This window comes from Sphaerodactylus townsendi, linkage group LG12 (assembly GCF_021028975.2).
Source record: "Sphaerodactylus townsendi isolate TG3544 linkage group LG12, MPM_Stown_v2.3, whole genome shotgun sequence".
In the NCBI taxonomy this organism is placed as follows: domain Eukaryota; kingdom Metazoa; phylum Chordata; class Lepidosauria; order Squamata; family Sphaerodactylidae; genus Sphaerodactylus; species Sphaerodactylus townsendi.
In genome coordinates, this window is record NC_059436.1 from 32,387,288 (window position 1) to 32,405,441 (window position 18,154).

Genomic DNA, 18,154 nt, shown 5'->3' on the forward strand with positions numbered 1-18,154 from the left:
TTAAAGGGTGTGTGGCCAAGTTTTTCAAAGCACCAGAGCAAAATAAGAATCTAGTATCCTCTGGAATTAATACACAGTAATGTCTGTGGATCTTTTAAAATGCAAACCCCATCTGTGAAAAAATATTTGCTAACTTTTATAGATGATTCCTCAAGATATGCTGCAACCTACTTCATTAGACAGAAAAGCCAAGTACTAGACAAATGTAAGGCTTATATTGCACTGGTTAATGACAGATTCCAGAGAATGCCAGTTGCAATATGTACAGACAATTGAGGAGAATACATGGGAAATGAGATGAAGGAAATTTTGGCTGAAAGTGGAATAGACCATCATCTAACTATTCATTTAAGTCATGAAATGCATGGAGTGGCAGAGTGCAAAACCACTCCCTAAATGAGATGGCTGCATGCTACATAAAGCAAAATTGTCAGAAAAGTATGGGGAGAAGCTATTAATACAAAAATGTACCTCCAAAACGGACTACCTACAAAAGTTGCAGGTAGCACACCATTTAAATAGTGGTTTGGGCACAAATCCAGTGTGAATCATTTAAAAGTGTTTGGATCAAAAGCATATGCTTACATGCCAAAGAAAAAGCTTAGAGATGAAGAAGAGATTTTTAGGCTATCCACTAGGATGCAAAGGATACAAAATCCTCAACCAGAAACAAATGCAATCAAAACCTGCAACATTATCTACATTGGTGAAAAGGAGAAAGCAGATTCCAGTTAATCTACTTCAGCAGAGCACAGTAGCCAGACACAATCTGAGTACCATGGACAGTACACTTGAAGGATCTACTGATCAGAGCACAATGGACAGCACACATGAAGTATCCACAGCGGGTGTTGAACTCATTTGTTACGAGGGCCAGATATGACATAAATGTGATTTGGTCTGGCTAGGGCAGGGGTAGGGAACCTGCGGCTCTCCAGATGCCAGGAACTAGAGCATTCTCCCATCAGCTTCCTATCAGCATTTTACCAATTGGCCATGCTGGCAGGGGCTGATGGGAATTGTAGTTCCTGAACATCTGGAGAGCCGCAGGTTCCCTACCCCTGGGCTAGGGAGACAGATCTGGCCCAACAGGCTCGCCAGCCCAGATCAGCACTGAGGAGGGGGTTACTGTGACAGCATGCTCACCAGCCCAAATGAGCACTGGGGGAAGTAGCTATCTTGGCTGTTGAACCTACAGCAGCCTCAACAGCCCAGATCCACATGGGGGAGGGAGAGCTGCCCCATCTGGTAAGCTCACACTTAGGGTGGTGAGCCTGGACTATCCTGGCTGGTGAGCCCACAATGGTGAAAAGGAGAATGACACTGGGGGGGGGGGGTGTAGTTGGCACTGTAGGGAAGGGTGACTGATTCAGAATTGCACTGGGAAAGGTAGTCAGCATAGAAGGGGAATAGCTGAAGCAGGCTTGCCAGCCCAGATTGGCACTAGGGGGAATGGTTGGGAGGGGGGGATGGTTGCCTTAGCTGGCAAGCCCACAGCAAGTTCACTAGCCCAAATCAGCACTGGGAGGGGGGACTTGCCAGCCCAGATTGGTATGAGGAGAGTGGCTCTCCAGGACAGACTGAGCGTGGGGTGGGTGACTGGACTGGCCAGCCTGCAACAGGTTCACCAGGCCAGATTGGAAGGAGTGTTTGTCTGGACTGGGCAGTCTGCAATGGACTTAGCAGGCCAGATCAGGAGCGGTGGGGTGCCTGAACTGGTGAGTCTGCAGCAGGCTGAGGTGGCTGCCCTGGACTAAGACTTTGAGAAAGGCTGTTGGAATTAACAATGCCTAGCTTGCAAAGGAACTGAGAAGAAGACCCAGCAGGGGGCAAGCAAGTGGTCAGCTAGACAGGACTGTAAGATTAGAGACTCTTCTGTCCTTTTGTGTCACCCCTTCTGTCATTAAAATGTTCTCACATCTAGTTTCCTAGTTTCCTGCTTCTTCTCAAGTCTCCTTTCCCTCGTACCCTTGTAAGCAAGGTAGTTGAAGACTATCCCTGTCTCTGGGTCACTATATCTTACTCTATATTGAAGGCCAAGAAAACAAGCAGTGCTTGCAAATCCACACACACTGGCCTAAGAAACTCCAGAAGGTCTCTCTAATAGCTGTTCTAGCTTATCCATGAAACTCAGATGCAAATACCCTGTTTTGAGTTGCCTTCTGGCTGGCTGCTCCCATCCCAGGGGAGACTGGAGTGATGTTCTACAGTAGGTAATTACATCTGCAAAACTGCACTGGAGAACCCTCACTCTACTCCTCCTGACTACATAAGAAACAAAACTAAACTTTGGACATGCTGCAAGAGGCCCTCTTGTTGGCCACCACCATCAGCAACCAGTATCTGGTGTCAGGGAAGAGAGGCAATCAATACACCCCACTCCTTTGTGTGGTTAATAAACGTGACTTCTTTCAGCACTCAGGCATTCTTTTTTGTGAATGACTGAACAGCTGCAGTATAGTAGGAACTCTAGCTGGGCCACCCTCAAAGAAAGGGACAACATGAGCATAGAAAAATTTGCTAGCCAAGGGAAATTGGAAAAAGGTCTCAAAGCAACAATAAGGTAAGTGAATCCAAGGCAGAGAAAGATAAAGAGAAGCTCTAGTGTACAGGTGATGCTTTAATGCCAACCAAACTATACCAAGATAATGCCTTCACAGTGCTTTCTGTACTTTAGTAAAAAGAAAGTACAAAACAGCTACAATTTCAAAGTATCGTGGAACTGAAAAGAACCCACCTTGTCTGGCTCTAAGACAGTGGTCTGCAACCTGCGGCTCTCCAGATGTCCATGGACTACAATTCCCATCAGCCCCTGCCAGCATGTAGTCCATGAACAACTGGAGAGCTGCAGGTTGCAGACCTCTGCTCTAAGACAAAGGGCGGACCCCTCTCAACCACCCAGATCACTCTTTCAACCCAGACCTGCAACTTATGTCACAAGCAGAAGGAATTGTGACCTTCAGAAAGATGCCTCCATTGAACCAATTATCTTATACAGAAATACAAGCCTGATGGTGTTCGGTTATCAATCCTGTTGTTTAAAGGTTTCTATAGAACCAGGCCCACATTCAGCAGTTGCTTTCCTCAGTGCCTGAGAACCTCCAATGGGTGAGGTTTCAGGAGTCATTCACCTATGACTCTAACCTGCCACAAATATCCATGCAACTTTTTTTACCTTTTGCAAACATTTCATCCTCAACCGTCACATTAACAAATGTAGATAAGCGGACATGAAAAAAGCAGCAGAAAAGGCAGGGATTTCTGGAAAGCCCCGTAGAGGTGGGCTATGGTTACTCTGTGGCAAAGGATTCTGCATAAGGTCAGAGGCACTCTTTTGCCCTAACTTTACCTGTCCCAAGAGCTGAGTCAAATGTTCAAAACAGCCCTGCAGGGGCCTAATGAACCCGAATCTCTTTATACACATACAGGCATAACTGAGGTAGAATTTTTTTCTAAGCCAAAGAATACCAGACTAATAGTATTATATTACCTAATTCTTGTGTCTACCCACATGTCAAGAAGAGCTGCACTGTACACAACAGCAATTGTAAGTAAAACAGGGCATATTGCCTGCATATTCAGTCTGGCCCTTGGGGTAAAAATGATAGGTGAATAAATGCTCACAAGGTAAGAAAAGGTATGAATTGCAAATAAACATGATTTATTCAGGGGAAAACCACCCTCCATACTGCAGATGCCATGCAAATTCCTAAAAAAACTGGGAAAACATGTTTCTGGAGTGATTGTGATTAAGATCAGATTTAGCTTACAGTCAAAAATAATTCTTGACGTTTCTTGTGCGAGTCTAAGGAGTTGATGCAAATGGGTGCCTTGGAACAGCAAGGGCATTGCTGCATACAGTGTGATAGGGACCATGGAACTGGAAAGGAAATGCTGCCTTCAAAACAACTAGCATCGTCTGCTCCTTTTCCTGTCTCCCACAATTATTTGAGCTAGAAATCCCTTGGGAGACTTAAGACCAACCAAGGGCCCTTTCTTGATTATGACCAAACAGGTGCCAGAAAGAGAGGACCTTCTAGGAGCTGAAAAGGGCAGATTCTCCATTCTGCCTTCTGAAAAGACCAAACCTGAGAATCCTCCTCAAGCCTTACAAGGCCAACTTTAGTCAGCTCTAATATTCAGAGTTAAGAGAGTGTAAAGACATTTTAATTTACTTTGATAGAAATAGAAATGTTTATACTTTAATGGCTATTTGGGGATCGTTTGTTTTGGTGGGTCAAATATTTTAAAGTCTTTATCTTGTCCCTACAAGCTCTCCAAGTGGGGCATGGTAGGAAATTAAATAAATGAATAAAATAAAGGCCAGATTCTCTCCCCCCCAAAGGCGTAGCTGGGCCAAACTGTGCCCGGGGCAGACTTTGTGTTTCTGCCTCCCCATGGGCCACTCCCCGCCTCCCACTTACCTTAGTTCAGACTGGAAAAGTTCAGGCTGAAAAGCAACCTGTTCAGTTCAGGCTGAAAAAGCGCCCTGGTGGGAACTACATTTCCCAGGACACCTTGGGGCTTGGAAGGTCTCCTGGGTAGTGTAGTTCCCACCAGGGCGCTTTTTCGGCCTCAACTGAATAGGTATTTTTTTCAGCATGAAAAACTAAGATAAATGGGGTGGGGGGGAGATGCGGGAGTGCCGTGGGGGTAGGGGGCATTTTTCTGCTCCCCAGGAGTGCGCTGGTGCACGGTGCACATCCCCACCCCCTTATAGCTTTGCATGCGCCAGGTGCACGGTGCACCCCCCGGGCTCCTTATAGCTTTGCCTCTGTCTCCCCTTGCCCAATTAAAGTTTTCCTTACACATGGCTCATAACCAAACTATTGAGACTATACTAATACAGCTCATTAAGCAGAAGTCAGGCTACACATGACATTCTCTACAAGCTCATAAACTACCTTATCCAATTGGTCCGACTAGAAGAGTATTTTTCTCCTCTGACTAGTAATGGGTGTTGGGTCACAGAAAGATCTTCCCCAACACCTGCCACCTGAGATCCCCAGGACTGGACCTCAGTCCTTCAACATGTACAGCAGGTGCTCTGCCACTAAGCCACATCATTTTCATACTCAACTTGAAAATAACACATTTGATACAACAAGATACCTAAATCACAAAATTCAATCTCACCTCCCCAAATGTTGTTTCATGACTCTTCAAGCAGTTCTTTTTTCCCTTACCGTCCTGGGCTTTTAAGCGTTCACACACCCATTTAATCCTATTGGCTGCGATGAGCCTCGCTGAATTTGTCATCATGTCAGAAACTGCATTGTAAGGCTGACAAAATTCACACAAGTCTTCACAGCCAATAAGGGGTGAAGGCACAGAAAAAAAGTAGCACCAAGACAATGCATATATTTCACAATGGGTATCTGCAACCAAACATGTAAGTCACTTTGACACTCCCTGATGCAAACCATTTCATTCTGGCTTGGCCATGATCCAAATGCAGATATCCAGTGACCAGAAGAAGAAGAAATCATTTTAACCCAAACTTTAGCCACTTTAGAATGCATTGTAATAATTACAGTGACTCTCACTTAATTTACAGAATATCTTGAAAGAACGACAGCGGCAAATGCTATATATTATCAGCTGTAGGTATACGGCATTTAAAATCCACCAAGTTTAACTTTGGCATTAAAAGCTTCATTAGAAGCAAGAAGAAAACTGATTTGACGGTTGCTGATGCATAGTAAAATTAAAACTTTTTTTGATGGTGCCTATAAAAACCTTCAAAGAAAGGATATTGCCACTGTAATTTACACTTGGGTGCTTTAAATCATGTTCAAGGAGACAGAGCGTTAAGAAAGGTATGGTTTTTATTTTCTGAAACCGTTTTATTGACAGAGGTTTGTTTGTTTGTTTTTTCATTCTTGTAAAGCGCAGAAATGTAACACTACCTGTCCACATAGAAGGGGAAGCAGAACTTGGTCAAAGTCTGTAGAATTTCCTGTGAAGAGAGAAAAAGAGAGAGAGAGAGAGAGAGATAATTTATACATCTAATGGGACCAATAAATGTAACATTAACCACAGAACACAATCTTGCAATTCTGCCCTGCAGAAACAAGAGACAGATGAAGAGAAATGCACTTTATCAATTACATGGAAGGAGTACCAGACAGTCAATCAGGGGAAATAATAAACATGATCAAACTTCATTAAAAATGAAAAATTAATCAAGATTCACACATGGCCAAGCAGCAGGAGCCCTCCAGCAGCCCTCCAAAGGGAAGGAGGAGGCTGGGCTGGCGTGTGTTAACTTGTCTCTGGGGAGAGTCTCCGGCCTGACCATATGGACACCAGCAAACACCAGCAAACCATGCCGGCTCCTTGGGCTGGCAGAGTTTCCTCTACTGGCACTATGCTTATCTATTTCCTAGGAACTAGAACTGCCAGAAGGAAGTAAATGCAACCCAGTATCAAAAGGGCAAATACTTACACAAATAAAGGCAAAGAGGCTTCTCAAGAGCTGTCCTCCCCACAACTTAAAAGAAGATCAGGCAGCAGGTTTACTCTTAAGGTGTCCCAGCATTCTGGTTTATTTTATTCCCCCAAAAGCGTATTTAGTCAAGGATAACTCCAAGCCAAAGAAGGCTGAGTTGCTTATAACATAAACTGAGGGGAGGACTTAAATCCCCAACCACATTCACAGTAGTAAAAAGTAAAAGAGGCTTTTAAGGTAGCCCACATGGTGTGTACTTTCCCCTGAATGTACCACTGAGACCAAGATCCTGTTTGTTAAATGAAGAAGCAAAGTCAGCTCAGTGGGGCAGCCACTACCCATTAAAAAAAACTGTCCAGAGCAAGGCATGGCTGCAGGGAAAGAAGCTACCATTCAAAGTGAAAGCTTTCACTATTATCTCTGTCTATCAACATATCTATATTTACATATCCAAGAAGGAAAGAGTGTGTGTGTGGAGGGGGGGGGGGGATGTCCCTTCTCTCTCTCTCTCTCTCTCTCCCCCTCTGTCTCTCGTTTGAAGTTGAACTAACACCACATTAAACAAACGCTACCTCACATGATAAAATTAATGATCGATTTACAAACGGAGCACTTTCCAGGCCAGTAATAATAAATTATCTGTGCTAACAGAATTGATGCTTCGTGCTTCATTTATTTTTAAAATCACTTCCATCATTTAACAAATAAACCACATCAATCTAATCGCCCATTCAATGGAGCAGAAAACATATTGACTCTCTTGGCAGGAACATAGTCCTCCTACACAATTCAATTGAGCATGTCCCCTTTCTTCATACACTTTCAAGCTCAATTGCTCTACATGGCACCACCTCTTTCCTTCCTTTCTTCCCCCAGACCAAAGAGGTCAAGGAGTAAGACAGAATAGGGGTTTTCCCCCAAACTTTAAGGGTTATGGACTACAAAGGAACAGCCAAGAAGAAAAGATGGGAATGTTTTCCCCCATGCACACATGCACAGGAGGCATAATCTTGGGTAGGGGCATTTCTCCCCCACCCCACCACCATAGGGCAAGGGGTCCTCATTAAAAAGCATGGCTATGGAAGTGGCTCATTTACCTTCCATTAACTGGTGGCACAAACCAAACACAATTAACCAGCTAAGTATTATGCCCTGTGAGGTGTTCAACCTTCATTATTTGTGTAGACTACCTTTCAGGGTTGTATACCCTGTCTCACCAAAAGAAAAAAACCAGAATTGTAACTTCATTTGCCGCATGCTGCACTGTCTTTGTTTTAGAATGCCTCGTTTGGGTCCTAGTGCCTACCTCACAGAACTAGGTAGGCACTAGGATCCAAACAAAGCATTCTGAAACAAAGACAGTCCAGCATGTGGAGAATTAAATTACATTTTTTTTCTTTTGGTGAGACAGAGTTTTTAAATAGTAAAGTACTGTACGATAATGTAGAAGAACTTTGAATGCCCAAATGCCTATACAAATTGTATTATTCTTACTTCTTTTGTAGTCCTACATAGATAGCAAAATAATGAAAGTTTAGCAAGCTCCCAGTATGCCTCTGGTTTCCAAAACACATAAAAGAATTCTCTTGTTATTTCACTGTAATCCTGATAACTCTATCCAGGGATGGCCAACCTATGGTGCTCCAGATGTTCATGGACAGCACTTCCCATCAGCCCCTGTTTGCCCCATATCTCTGGAACTCCCTACCACTGGAAACTCACCCTAGCTTGGACATCTTATAGAACTGCAGGATTTATTTGGTTTCAATATGGGCTGGTGATGATACAAGGTGAAGTTTATTTATTTTATTTATTTATTTCTTAAACTTATAGGCCGCCTTATCCCCAAAGGGCTCAAGTTGGTAAAAGAAAGCACAGGCTGACAATTCAGTACTTCCTATTTTACTTGGGATTTTTATAATTTATTCTGTATGTAACTCTTGACAAAGCAAGTTCTAGTCCAGTACAGTTTATGCCACATGAAGTCTGTTACATCTGCTTCATTGTTGTTCCAGCCTTCCTCCAAGACATTCATGGTGATGTACATAGTCACCCCTCCTGTTTTATCTTCACAATCATCCTGTGAGGTAGGCTGGGCTAAGAGACTTGCCCAAAGTCATCCATAGCCAAGTGAGGATTTTAATCCAATACTCCAACCACGATAACCATGCTGACTTTAAAGTACCATGGAGCCATTATTCCTGCTATCTTCCTGTTGATGTCTATGAGTTTAACTTCATAATTAACAAAAAACTTTGGACAATAGACAGATTACAAAAGGAATAGATGGCCTAGGATGGGACAGACCAGCAGCTGCAGACGCAACATCAAAAACCAACAGAAAAGAATTCGTAGTGGCTCAGCCATCCCAGAAACGGAATACCATCTGTACATTCATGCTTTAGCAATTGGATGGTCCGGGCTAGCCTGGTTTCGTCAGATTTCAAAAGCGAAGCAGGGTTGGCCATGATTAGCACTTAAATGGGAGACCACCAAAGAACAGTAGGGTGGCTATCTAGAGGAAGGCAATGGTAAACCACTTCTGTCAATGTCTTGCCTTGAAAACTCCACTGGGTCACCATAAGCTGCCTGCAACTTGACAGTACCTTATATACACATACAAAGTCTATTATATGCCGGCAAAACAGTAGATCTATGAGTCCCAGGACAGCTCACAGTCAACCCCCTCTCCCCCCCATACCATCCCCTGGGCAAGGAGCAGTCTGATGAAAAGGACAAAGCATCGTGCTCCCTCCTAGAGCTGAGGACTCGCCGTCATCTCCATCTTGTTTCCTCCATAGCTTTGACTGCACAGCCCCTTCAGCCCCACCACAAGCTACATTTTATTACCGAGCTTCTTTCCTTCTACTGTTTCCTGGTTTGGGATCAGGGACGCAAGCATCCCTTTGGAACTATGAACTCGCAATAAGACAAGTCTTTCCTTTCGTGCAGCTAACTGTGTTTTATTATGGCAAGCAGACAAAGACAGTGACAAGGTACCTTCATGAGTGTGTGTGTGTGTGTGTGTGTGTGTGTGTCTGCATTCCCTTGTGTCTGCATGTGACAAAAACTGTACATGCCTTCTCTGCCTCACCCCCCACCCCCCACTCTTCTTCCCCACCAACAGGGTGGAGGGAGAAAAACACAATGAGAGAGGACACAGATGAGATGATGCAAATTACTCCGGAGCTGCCATCAAGGTTCAGAAGGGCAGCGTGTGCCAGTTTTTTGGATCAATCCTCAAGTTTATGTTTTCACAATTTTTCTGATATACAGTTTGATTTTTAACATTTTAATGAGCATTAAAAAGAAGAAGACAGCATGAATCTACACAGCCAGTCGCCAGATTTAAAGTGCGGGGCATGAACTGGGCCCCAGGAGACTACAAGGAGAGCTGCCTCACCACTGGCTGTAGGACATTTGCCACCTGGCTCCAGTGTCTCCACCCCACCCCCCAGTCCAATTCTTTTCATAATCAAAACACGGCTGACATTATAAGCCCCCTTGTGGGTTTTCTAAAGTCCGTCTTCATCGATCCAGCAAATGCGTAACTTATCGGAGACAACACACCAGCCATTGATTAAGCTAGGTTTCAGCAGTAAAGTTTTCAAAATAAATGAGCCAGGAGAACAGAAATGTAACCCCCTCATGTCACACAGTAACACACGAAGGGACTGCCCTCCCTTCGAGCTCACCCCAAACAGATGCCGAGAGGGGGGTGCCAGCCACCACCTTTCATGCAAGGAATCTGGGCAGGTAATGGCAATGTTTTATTTTGTTCAGAACATTGTTTGAGAACTGCACAAATGCCACTGATAGAGTTAGAAGAGAGAAAGAGACTTGCCCAAGTAAAGGGTCAGATCAATGAGTTTCAGAACTCAGTGGGAAAACTGAGCCCCGGTTGGCAATTTCGACAACCAGTCCTTTAACCACAATTTGTGTTGTGTTCAGATGCAATGCATCCTGCGCGAGGATGTGCAATCCCATGACTAAAAATCATTTAATGTTTAAAGGCAGGAAGACAAGAAATAAAGAACTAATGATATCTCGTGGCAAGGGTCGGGGAAAAAACAGAAAGCAAAATAAGTCTGAACTGAACCCCTCCACCTATATTGCTGCTTGCAGCCCAAAATTCAATCCTTGCCCCACAGATTCAAGGTTTGTTCCCTGCCACATGTACATATGTTTGGGTTTCACAAAAGGGCTTTGGGGATATACTCTCAACTACTGAGCTAATGTGTCCCCTCCTATCCCTATATCTCCTTCAGTCTTTCGGGGCATACACATTCTCAGTGCAAACTAAAGTCCAAAGAGGTATGTGTAAAGCACAACCAGCATCACAGCAACAGGTGAAGGTTTAATGCACAGGAAATCTACAGGTTAACACAGACTTTGCCCAAGAGCTTGTCTTTAATGCCAAAGTTCAGCCTCTGGAAAAAAACACATAGAGAGAAAATCAAGCAGCCAAATCTCTATGAATATCCCGCACCCACAGATAGGGGGGCATACACCCTTAAGCACCAGAATATCCTCTTGCAGAAACTGAAGACACTGAAGAAGTGGCTTACAAGTTTCACTAAGACAAAGTTGTCTCAATAGACAAGGACATGGAAAAAATTGGGACACAAGTCTTCCTTCTGTGGATACACACACAGGTTGGTTTTGGGAAGGAACTGGAGCCCTAGCGTCAGGCCTTAGCAATGGCACAGAATAAACGTGGTAGGAAAATCTGTACCTCGCATGGCAAGTCAGATGCCAAATTTAAACTCTTCTTTGGGTTTGACATAAAATAAAGTCTCTAAGTGACAGATACATCAAAGCGAATTCAGCAGTAAAGAAAATCCTTGCCACATTAAGTGTTTTTGTTTGTTTGGTCTTTGCATGTGTGATAGGAGGTAGCAATTCTCAGCTGCCATTATTTAATGCCATTTTTAAAACGACCATTAAGAAAGCATTCCAATAATAGTTCTGAGTTGCTGGTCAATTTCCTCTCCGTTTTTAAGGATCAGTCTCCACAGAAAATCAGAGAAGACCGGTTGAAGAATGCTTACACGTAGCTCTCTTCTTGCTTTGAAGAGAAGAAATGGTGACCATGAAAAAATAAACTAGTTTATTTAGAAAAGCCATTCACCCTCAAAGAGCAGAAGAGATGTTAGTCGTTTTGAAAGCCAAGCAAGAGATTTTGTGAATTTTAAGTTTGAAATCCAGACAAGTACACAGATGTGTAACTTTTCACTGTTCATGTTTTGACAGGCGAACAACATTCATTGCCAGTCTTGAATTTTTTTACACTTAATTGTGCCTGCTTCTTCAAACTCATCCCCCCCAAAGGCCACCAGTCCTTCAAATCTAGCTTGGACATTACACAGGAGGTGGCTCCCAGCCTCCCTTAGGTCTCCGCTCCTTATACAACATGCGTAAAAGAAGGAGATAATGGGTCTGTGTTGAATTCACCGCTCTACACAGTTCCTCCTGGGACACAGACCTAGCAGATGTGATTAAAAAAAAACTGTTCTGGAGAAAAATAGTTCTGGTTGGAGCTTTAATGGCATTCACATGCAAAGAAAGGAAAAAAAGAAAGAAGGGAAACTGCATCTACCCTCCTGCCAATGCAAAATGTAACACAAACACAAATAGAATGTTCCCAATTAAATAGCCTTTTTTACATTTCAGACTTTTCTGAAAGATGAAATTTTAAAAAAGATTCTAATTCATGCTAAGCTGAAAGCTGAGGTATCTGGGATGCCACTTTGGTGTAGAAAAATATAGAGAAAGAAGAATTCAAAGCACTGTGTTTAATTTTTTTTTCAAATTGAACTCCCACTGGCCCCAGTCAAAGGCTCAACATCCAAAGCTATGGCATCTGCAGGCACAGAACCTACAAAATATGTAAAACTGCTCAGTGGGCTAACCTAATTCAAGTTCATTTATATAATACAGACCCATCCGCGTACACCACGCAATCAATATACAGGGGACAAAAAGAACACGCCATGGGTGGAATCAGTGGTAGGATTCAAATAATTTAACAACCGGTTCCGATGGTGGGATTCAAATAATTTAACAACTGGTTGTTAACAAGCACCATTTTAACAACCAGTTCTGCCGAAGTGGTGCGAACCGGCTGAATCCCACCACTGGGTGGAATGCTCTTTCATTCTGAAGTCAAGACTTTTTACCGTTTTGTTTCCAAATCTTCATTATGAGAGCATGAGAACACTTCTGGTGAGCATTCTATCAGCCCAGAAATGGCAGAATTCTACTTTCTTATAGTGGTTTCTTGAGAATAATTTTCCCAAAACACCAGTGTTCTGCTTCCTAAATATCAGTACCAATCCAAATGGCAACCCCTCATAATCAGCAATTTTCCCCCCCCCCCGCCCCCCAGTGTGACTTTTATTGATAAATACACAAATTTGAAAGACAGTTTTCCTTTTAAAAAAAAATGAAGACCAAAAAAAGTACAATCTTTTTTTCAAATAAATCCAAATGTATGCAAATCTTTTTATAAACATCCACAAACATTTATTTAGCTTTTCAAAAGTTGGCCTTGTTTGAGAGCATGAAAATGGGAAGGGGGGGGGGATGCAAAGGACAGCTTAGAGGTTGGCTCCTGCCATAAATATTCAGAAGGAAGATTATAGGATCTGTGTTCGGCTGTCTTCGGCTTCTCTAAAGTCCACATAGAATAGCAAAGAACAAAACTAACGAGAAGGAGAGCAGATGTTAGACAATGCAGCGACCCTCTCCTTCCCTCTCTTGCCCTCTCCCCCTCCTCCTGCCTCCCTTGGCTGTACTAAGGCGCTTTCAATCCCCCCCCCCCTCTTTTCAATATGGTTAGGTCATTCAAGGATTCTCCTATAGACTCTGCATTGTGGCTAAGAGCTATAAGCTGGACCTCTGTCAGCCTTCCAAAAGTTCCCAATAAAAAGCATTATGCAAATTCTACTGCTCTCCTACCCTCAACTCAGAAAAAGCAGAAAAGACCTCCAATAGGCAGCCATTGGAGTATTGCAAGTCCCAGCCTTCATTTCTGTATGGCTGTGTTTGCCTGAGGGCCGTGCTGCTTGTTTTGACAGTGGATCCCCCCAGATAGTTGGGATTAGTCGAGCTTGTTTAGATAAACTTGAAAATCAAGGCCTTCTCGAGGTAGACGGCTGGATGTAGCTACCCAGTTTCCAGCTGCTGCCTTCTTTCATCCCCAAACAACTGCCGATCCACAGTAGATATCACAGCCACAGGCTATCTCCCATACATAAGTAAGAAATTAAAGGCAGCTAAAAGAAGCCTTTGTGAGTCTTAGTGCTAAAATAAGGAACCTGTAACACATAGCTTAGACATGTTATTCCAGCAAAGCACCAGCGACGCTTTGCAAAGGATGGCTAAACATTTGAAGACTCCTGCACCTTTTCACAGAAGCAGGCGTTCCTTTCTTGCCATGAATTGCAGAGGGAAGAAAGAGAGGGGCTGGCAGATCCCTTCAAAAATGTGTGTTCCCATATTCCTAAAAAGGCTGCACTGAAATGATGGGGGTGACGACAATACAGCGTGGTCTGATGAAAACACACACCACCTTGGCTTTTAAGGCATCTTTCTATAGTAAGGCTTGCAATGCTACATTCTGAGTAAGGCACATGCAATTCTTTCCAAACTATGCAGAAACAATGAGCAATCTAAAGAGTCTGAATGTCGCAGAACTTTTCATTCAGGCTGGTTGTCCTAATTCATGTATTTGCTAAAAAGTTTGCCATTTTTCATTTTCCATTCACAGCTCAAGAATCCAGGCAAGACATTTCGAGTGTGCAAGGATGCATGTAGTACATAAAAAACCCTGCATGAAGAGACTCGTGGGCTCAGGGAATTACTGAAATGTAAACATTGAGTAATTGCTGGAGCAGCAAAGGCTGGGGCAAACTGTAAAAGGGAGCCCAGCAACGGGTCAAGGGAGAGTAATCTTAATTCTTCCTTTGCACTCACAGTAGTTGATTCAATTAGCAAAGAGGACTGAAAGAAAGAGCAGCACAACCTGCGGGTACCGAAAGAGGCAGGGCAGGCAGCGCTTACAGAACCACCACGCAGCGAAAGAAAAAGCTGAGCCATCTAGCTACTGAAGACCAAAAGGGTATCAAGCCCAGAATATGGAAGTCTTGGTTTGTATTTTCCAGGCTTCATATAAAGAACATGACTTGGGCACCAGAATAAGAATGTGAGAGGCTCTCCTGCCCACATTTCACAACACTTCAAGCTTGAAAAAACAGAGCTATCATGGGCTGAACTGTCATCGTTTAATTACATTTATTAAAATATTTACACACCGTTTTTTGGAATGCACAAAACAACTCAAAAAACCGTGGCAAAACCAAACCAAGCATCATATAACAACATTCTAAACCCACCAGTTCAATATAAAATACACAATTTGCCAGCCAAAAAACAGAAGCCCGTTAAAATATCTCTTGCATAAAATTTAAAACCACCACTGAAATTTGGGAGTTTATGACACAGAGAACCAAGTAATACAATGATGTGAGGGTCAGACTGCCAGTGAGTTACAGGTTTGGAATAACTGTATTAGTCTACTTTAGCAAGACAAAGATCAAATAGCTCCTTAAGGAATCATAGGATTTATTCTAGTATGAGCTCGCTTCTTCAGATACAATGAAAGAAAGAAAATTATTTCCCTCGTTTTTATACATAAAATTACCAAAGGGGTAGAAAGGGAAGAGATGAGTAAAGTCAGGCCTGGTATCATAAATCAATTATGGTTCTCTTATGTTAGAGACTTGAATGGATAGGTAGATCTCCAGAACACACCATGCATTTGATCGTCAGAAAGTACCAAAATAAAAAGGTAATCTATCCTGGAAGTTATCAATGGAGAGCCATACTATTTATGGATAGCTCTTACTGCTATTTTATTCAAAATATTGCACACTACTAACATTCAGTACAAGTAAAAGTATTTTGGAATTTAAGAACTGGTACTGAAAAAAGAAGAAGCGTTTGGATTTATACCCAATTTTTCTCTCCTGTAACGAGACTCAAGATTACAAGCTCCTTTCCCTTCTTCTCCCCACAACAGACATCTTGTGAGGTAGGTGGCGTTGAGAGAGATCTGAAGAACTGTGACTAGCCCAAGGGATGCAGAATAAGCCTCTGCCACTCAGGTGCAGGAGTGGGAATCAAACCCATTCTCCAGATTAGAATCCACTTGCTCTTAACCACTACACCACGCTGTATGAACCAGTGCCAACAGATATATCACGAGAGTTCTGTCTTTCACGCTAGCACCACCAAACATTGCACAAATCTGTTTATTATGTTTTGGCCCTTGATCATTTTTATATGCACAAATGTATACATAAATCAATTATGCACAAATGTATACATCACCTTACAGTGCTCTCACATAACGCCTCATGGGATTGCTCTCCATCACCACATGGCCAGCTTATATATACAAAAAAGTTGCTTCTCCAACACTGACATGTGGGCGGGGGTGGGGGTGAGGCATCCACTTTAAAACTTATTGACTCACTCCACAAATGCCACCAGAACTTAGTTGCCAAGTATCTTCATATGACCTTTTTGAGTAACAGTGTTTATGGAAGGGCTTTACAGCTGCACAGAGCACAGGGAGGATGAGCTTAGATACTGGTGACTGGCAGGTTTCAAATGCTGTGTGAAGGTTCAGAGCTTAAGCTATCAAAGCAAGCCCCTGAAATGTGGCATCCAGAAGACACATCCTCCTCTTCCCCTCCCTGGTCACACAAGCCAGGTGAAAATCGCAAGGACTGCACCCCCATATACACTCATTTGACTTTTCTCTACTTTTGCAAAGAAAAGAACATTTTACTGTAATAATAACATGAGCACTGAAGACAGTGTGGCTGCAGTTCTGTAGTTAATGTTGAGCTCCTGTCAATGAATTTCAGGCTCATGGTATGGTCTATCCCAGGGGTCTGCAACGTGCGGCTCTTCAGATGTTCATGGACTACAATTCCCATCAGCCCCTGCCACCATGGCCAATTGGCCATGCTGACAGGGGCTGATGAGAATTGTAGTCCATGAACATCTGGAGAGCCGCAGGTTGCAGACCCCTGGTCTATCCTGTCGCTGCCACTGCAGTGAGCATATAAAAACATTAACAGTTACAGAAGTAAAACACTTGCATAAAATGCCACTGGATCTATGTCAAGAAGCCTTTTATACTAAGGCATAGTAAATTAATGAAAAATATTCTAGGCTGCAGCTTCATTTCCAGAGATCTACAACTGCTTCAGCGGATAAGAAAGAAACAAGTTTTACTGATGTCTTCAGTTTGCATTATTTGCCTGAAGGAGCAAGAAAATCCAGCCACCTTCACTCCATGCCACCTGAGCAACTAACATTGCAGCCACAATCTCTTTTGCCCATGTTGTCCAGAGGCAATGTGCTGTCTTCAAAAAAGCTTATGGCCCAAATGAATAAAGAATTACACAAGCAGTGTCGTCGTCGTCGTAAGAAAAAAAGGCTTATTTGCCCACTTCCTCCAAAGCACCCAGAAGGAGCCAGAAGTGGAGATATGATATCAGGTAAGGAACACTTTGGCAGCCAAGAATGGTGAGCTAGAAGAGAAAAACCTGGAGGCTGGGAAAGGATTTTGCAAGGACTGGGAAGTATAGTTCCCAATGTGGATGGGTAAATTGGAGATACATCGTTATTATACACAAGAACTGTCATACTTCTAAAAATGTAGCAGACCAAACATCTGGCTCTAAAACGACTTACTATATTGGAGTATATTGACATAAACTTCAATTTGAATCCTTAAAAAGACAAGGATGAGAATTTACAGTGTAAGAACGAAGAGGTACCCTTCTGTTAAAAGAAAACTAATATTGGTGAAATTTGAACTTTTTGAGAGAGAGAATATTGAGAGATATTTGAAAGAGACAATATGGAAGGCAGAGATTTAAAATTAGAATGTATTTCCAAGCATGACTGCTAACTTCATCTGCCTGCGGTTCTTATGTATTCATTTTAAACATTTACATGGCGGCGTTCAGCCCCACAAGGTCTTCAAAGCAGCAGACACTTCAACATTAAAACAGCATTTAAAATAAAGTAATTCAACAAACAAAACTAGAGAGAAGAGCCACTAACAGTCATTGGAGATATGCCAAACAAAACAAAAATGTTTTCACCCACTGGCAGAAGACAGTAGAGGAAGACAGAGCTCCAAAGTTTCCATGCCATGACAGAGGAGGTCCCTTTTTTAGTTGCTTCAGGTCTAGATTCAAATGGCAGAGGCACCTGAAGCAGGGTCTCCAAGGATGACCAGAGTACAAGGCAGATTCATATGGGAGAAGGTAGTCCTTAAGATATGCTGGCTCGAAGATGTATGTGCTTAACATGACGCCAAGTCATAGCTGACTTTTAGGCCCCTTCCGCACACGCAAAATAATGCGTTTTCAAACCACTTTCACAACTGTTTGCAAGTGGATTTTGCTATTCTGCACAGCTTCAAAGAGCACTGAAAGCACTTTGAAAGTGCATTATTCTGCAAGTGCGGAATGAGCCACAGTGACCCCATAGGGTTTTCTAGGCAATGTACTAACAGAGGTGGTTTGCTATTGCCTTTCTCTACATAGCGACTCTGAAATACTTTGGTGACTAGTTCAGGTTGTATAGGGCTTCAAAGGTCAATACCAGGTTGTATAG

At 42.9% G+C, this 18,154-nt stretch overlaps 1 protein-coding gene across 9 annotated transcripts in view; it reads right to left on the bottom strand.

The window, feature by feature from the left end:
- Nucleotides 1-18,154, bottom strand: part of DENND1A (DENN domain containing 1A) — a 275,137-nt gene that overhangs the window by 173,908 nt on the left and 83,075 nt on the right. For 8 of the 9 annotated variants that reach the window (XM_048513362.1, XM_048513361.1, XM_048513358.1 and 5 more), the window contains exon 4: nt 5,910-5,959. In XM_048513362.1, the coding sequence (XP_048369319.1) occupies nt 5,910-5,959 (50 nt within the window). Of the gene's footprint in view, nt 1-5,909; nt 5,960-9,878; nt 9,883-14,424; nt 14,429-18,154 lie in introns of those variants that run through there. The other variant, XM_048513363.1, reaches the window with a different exon arrangement.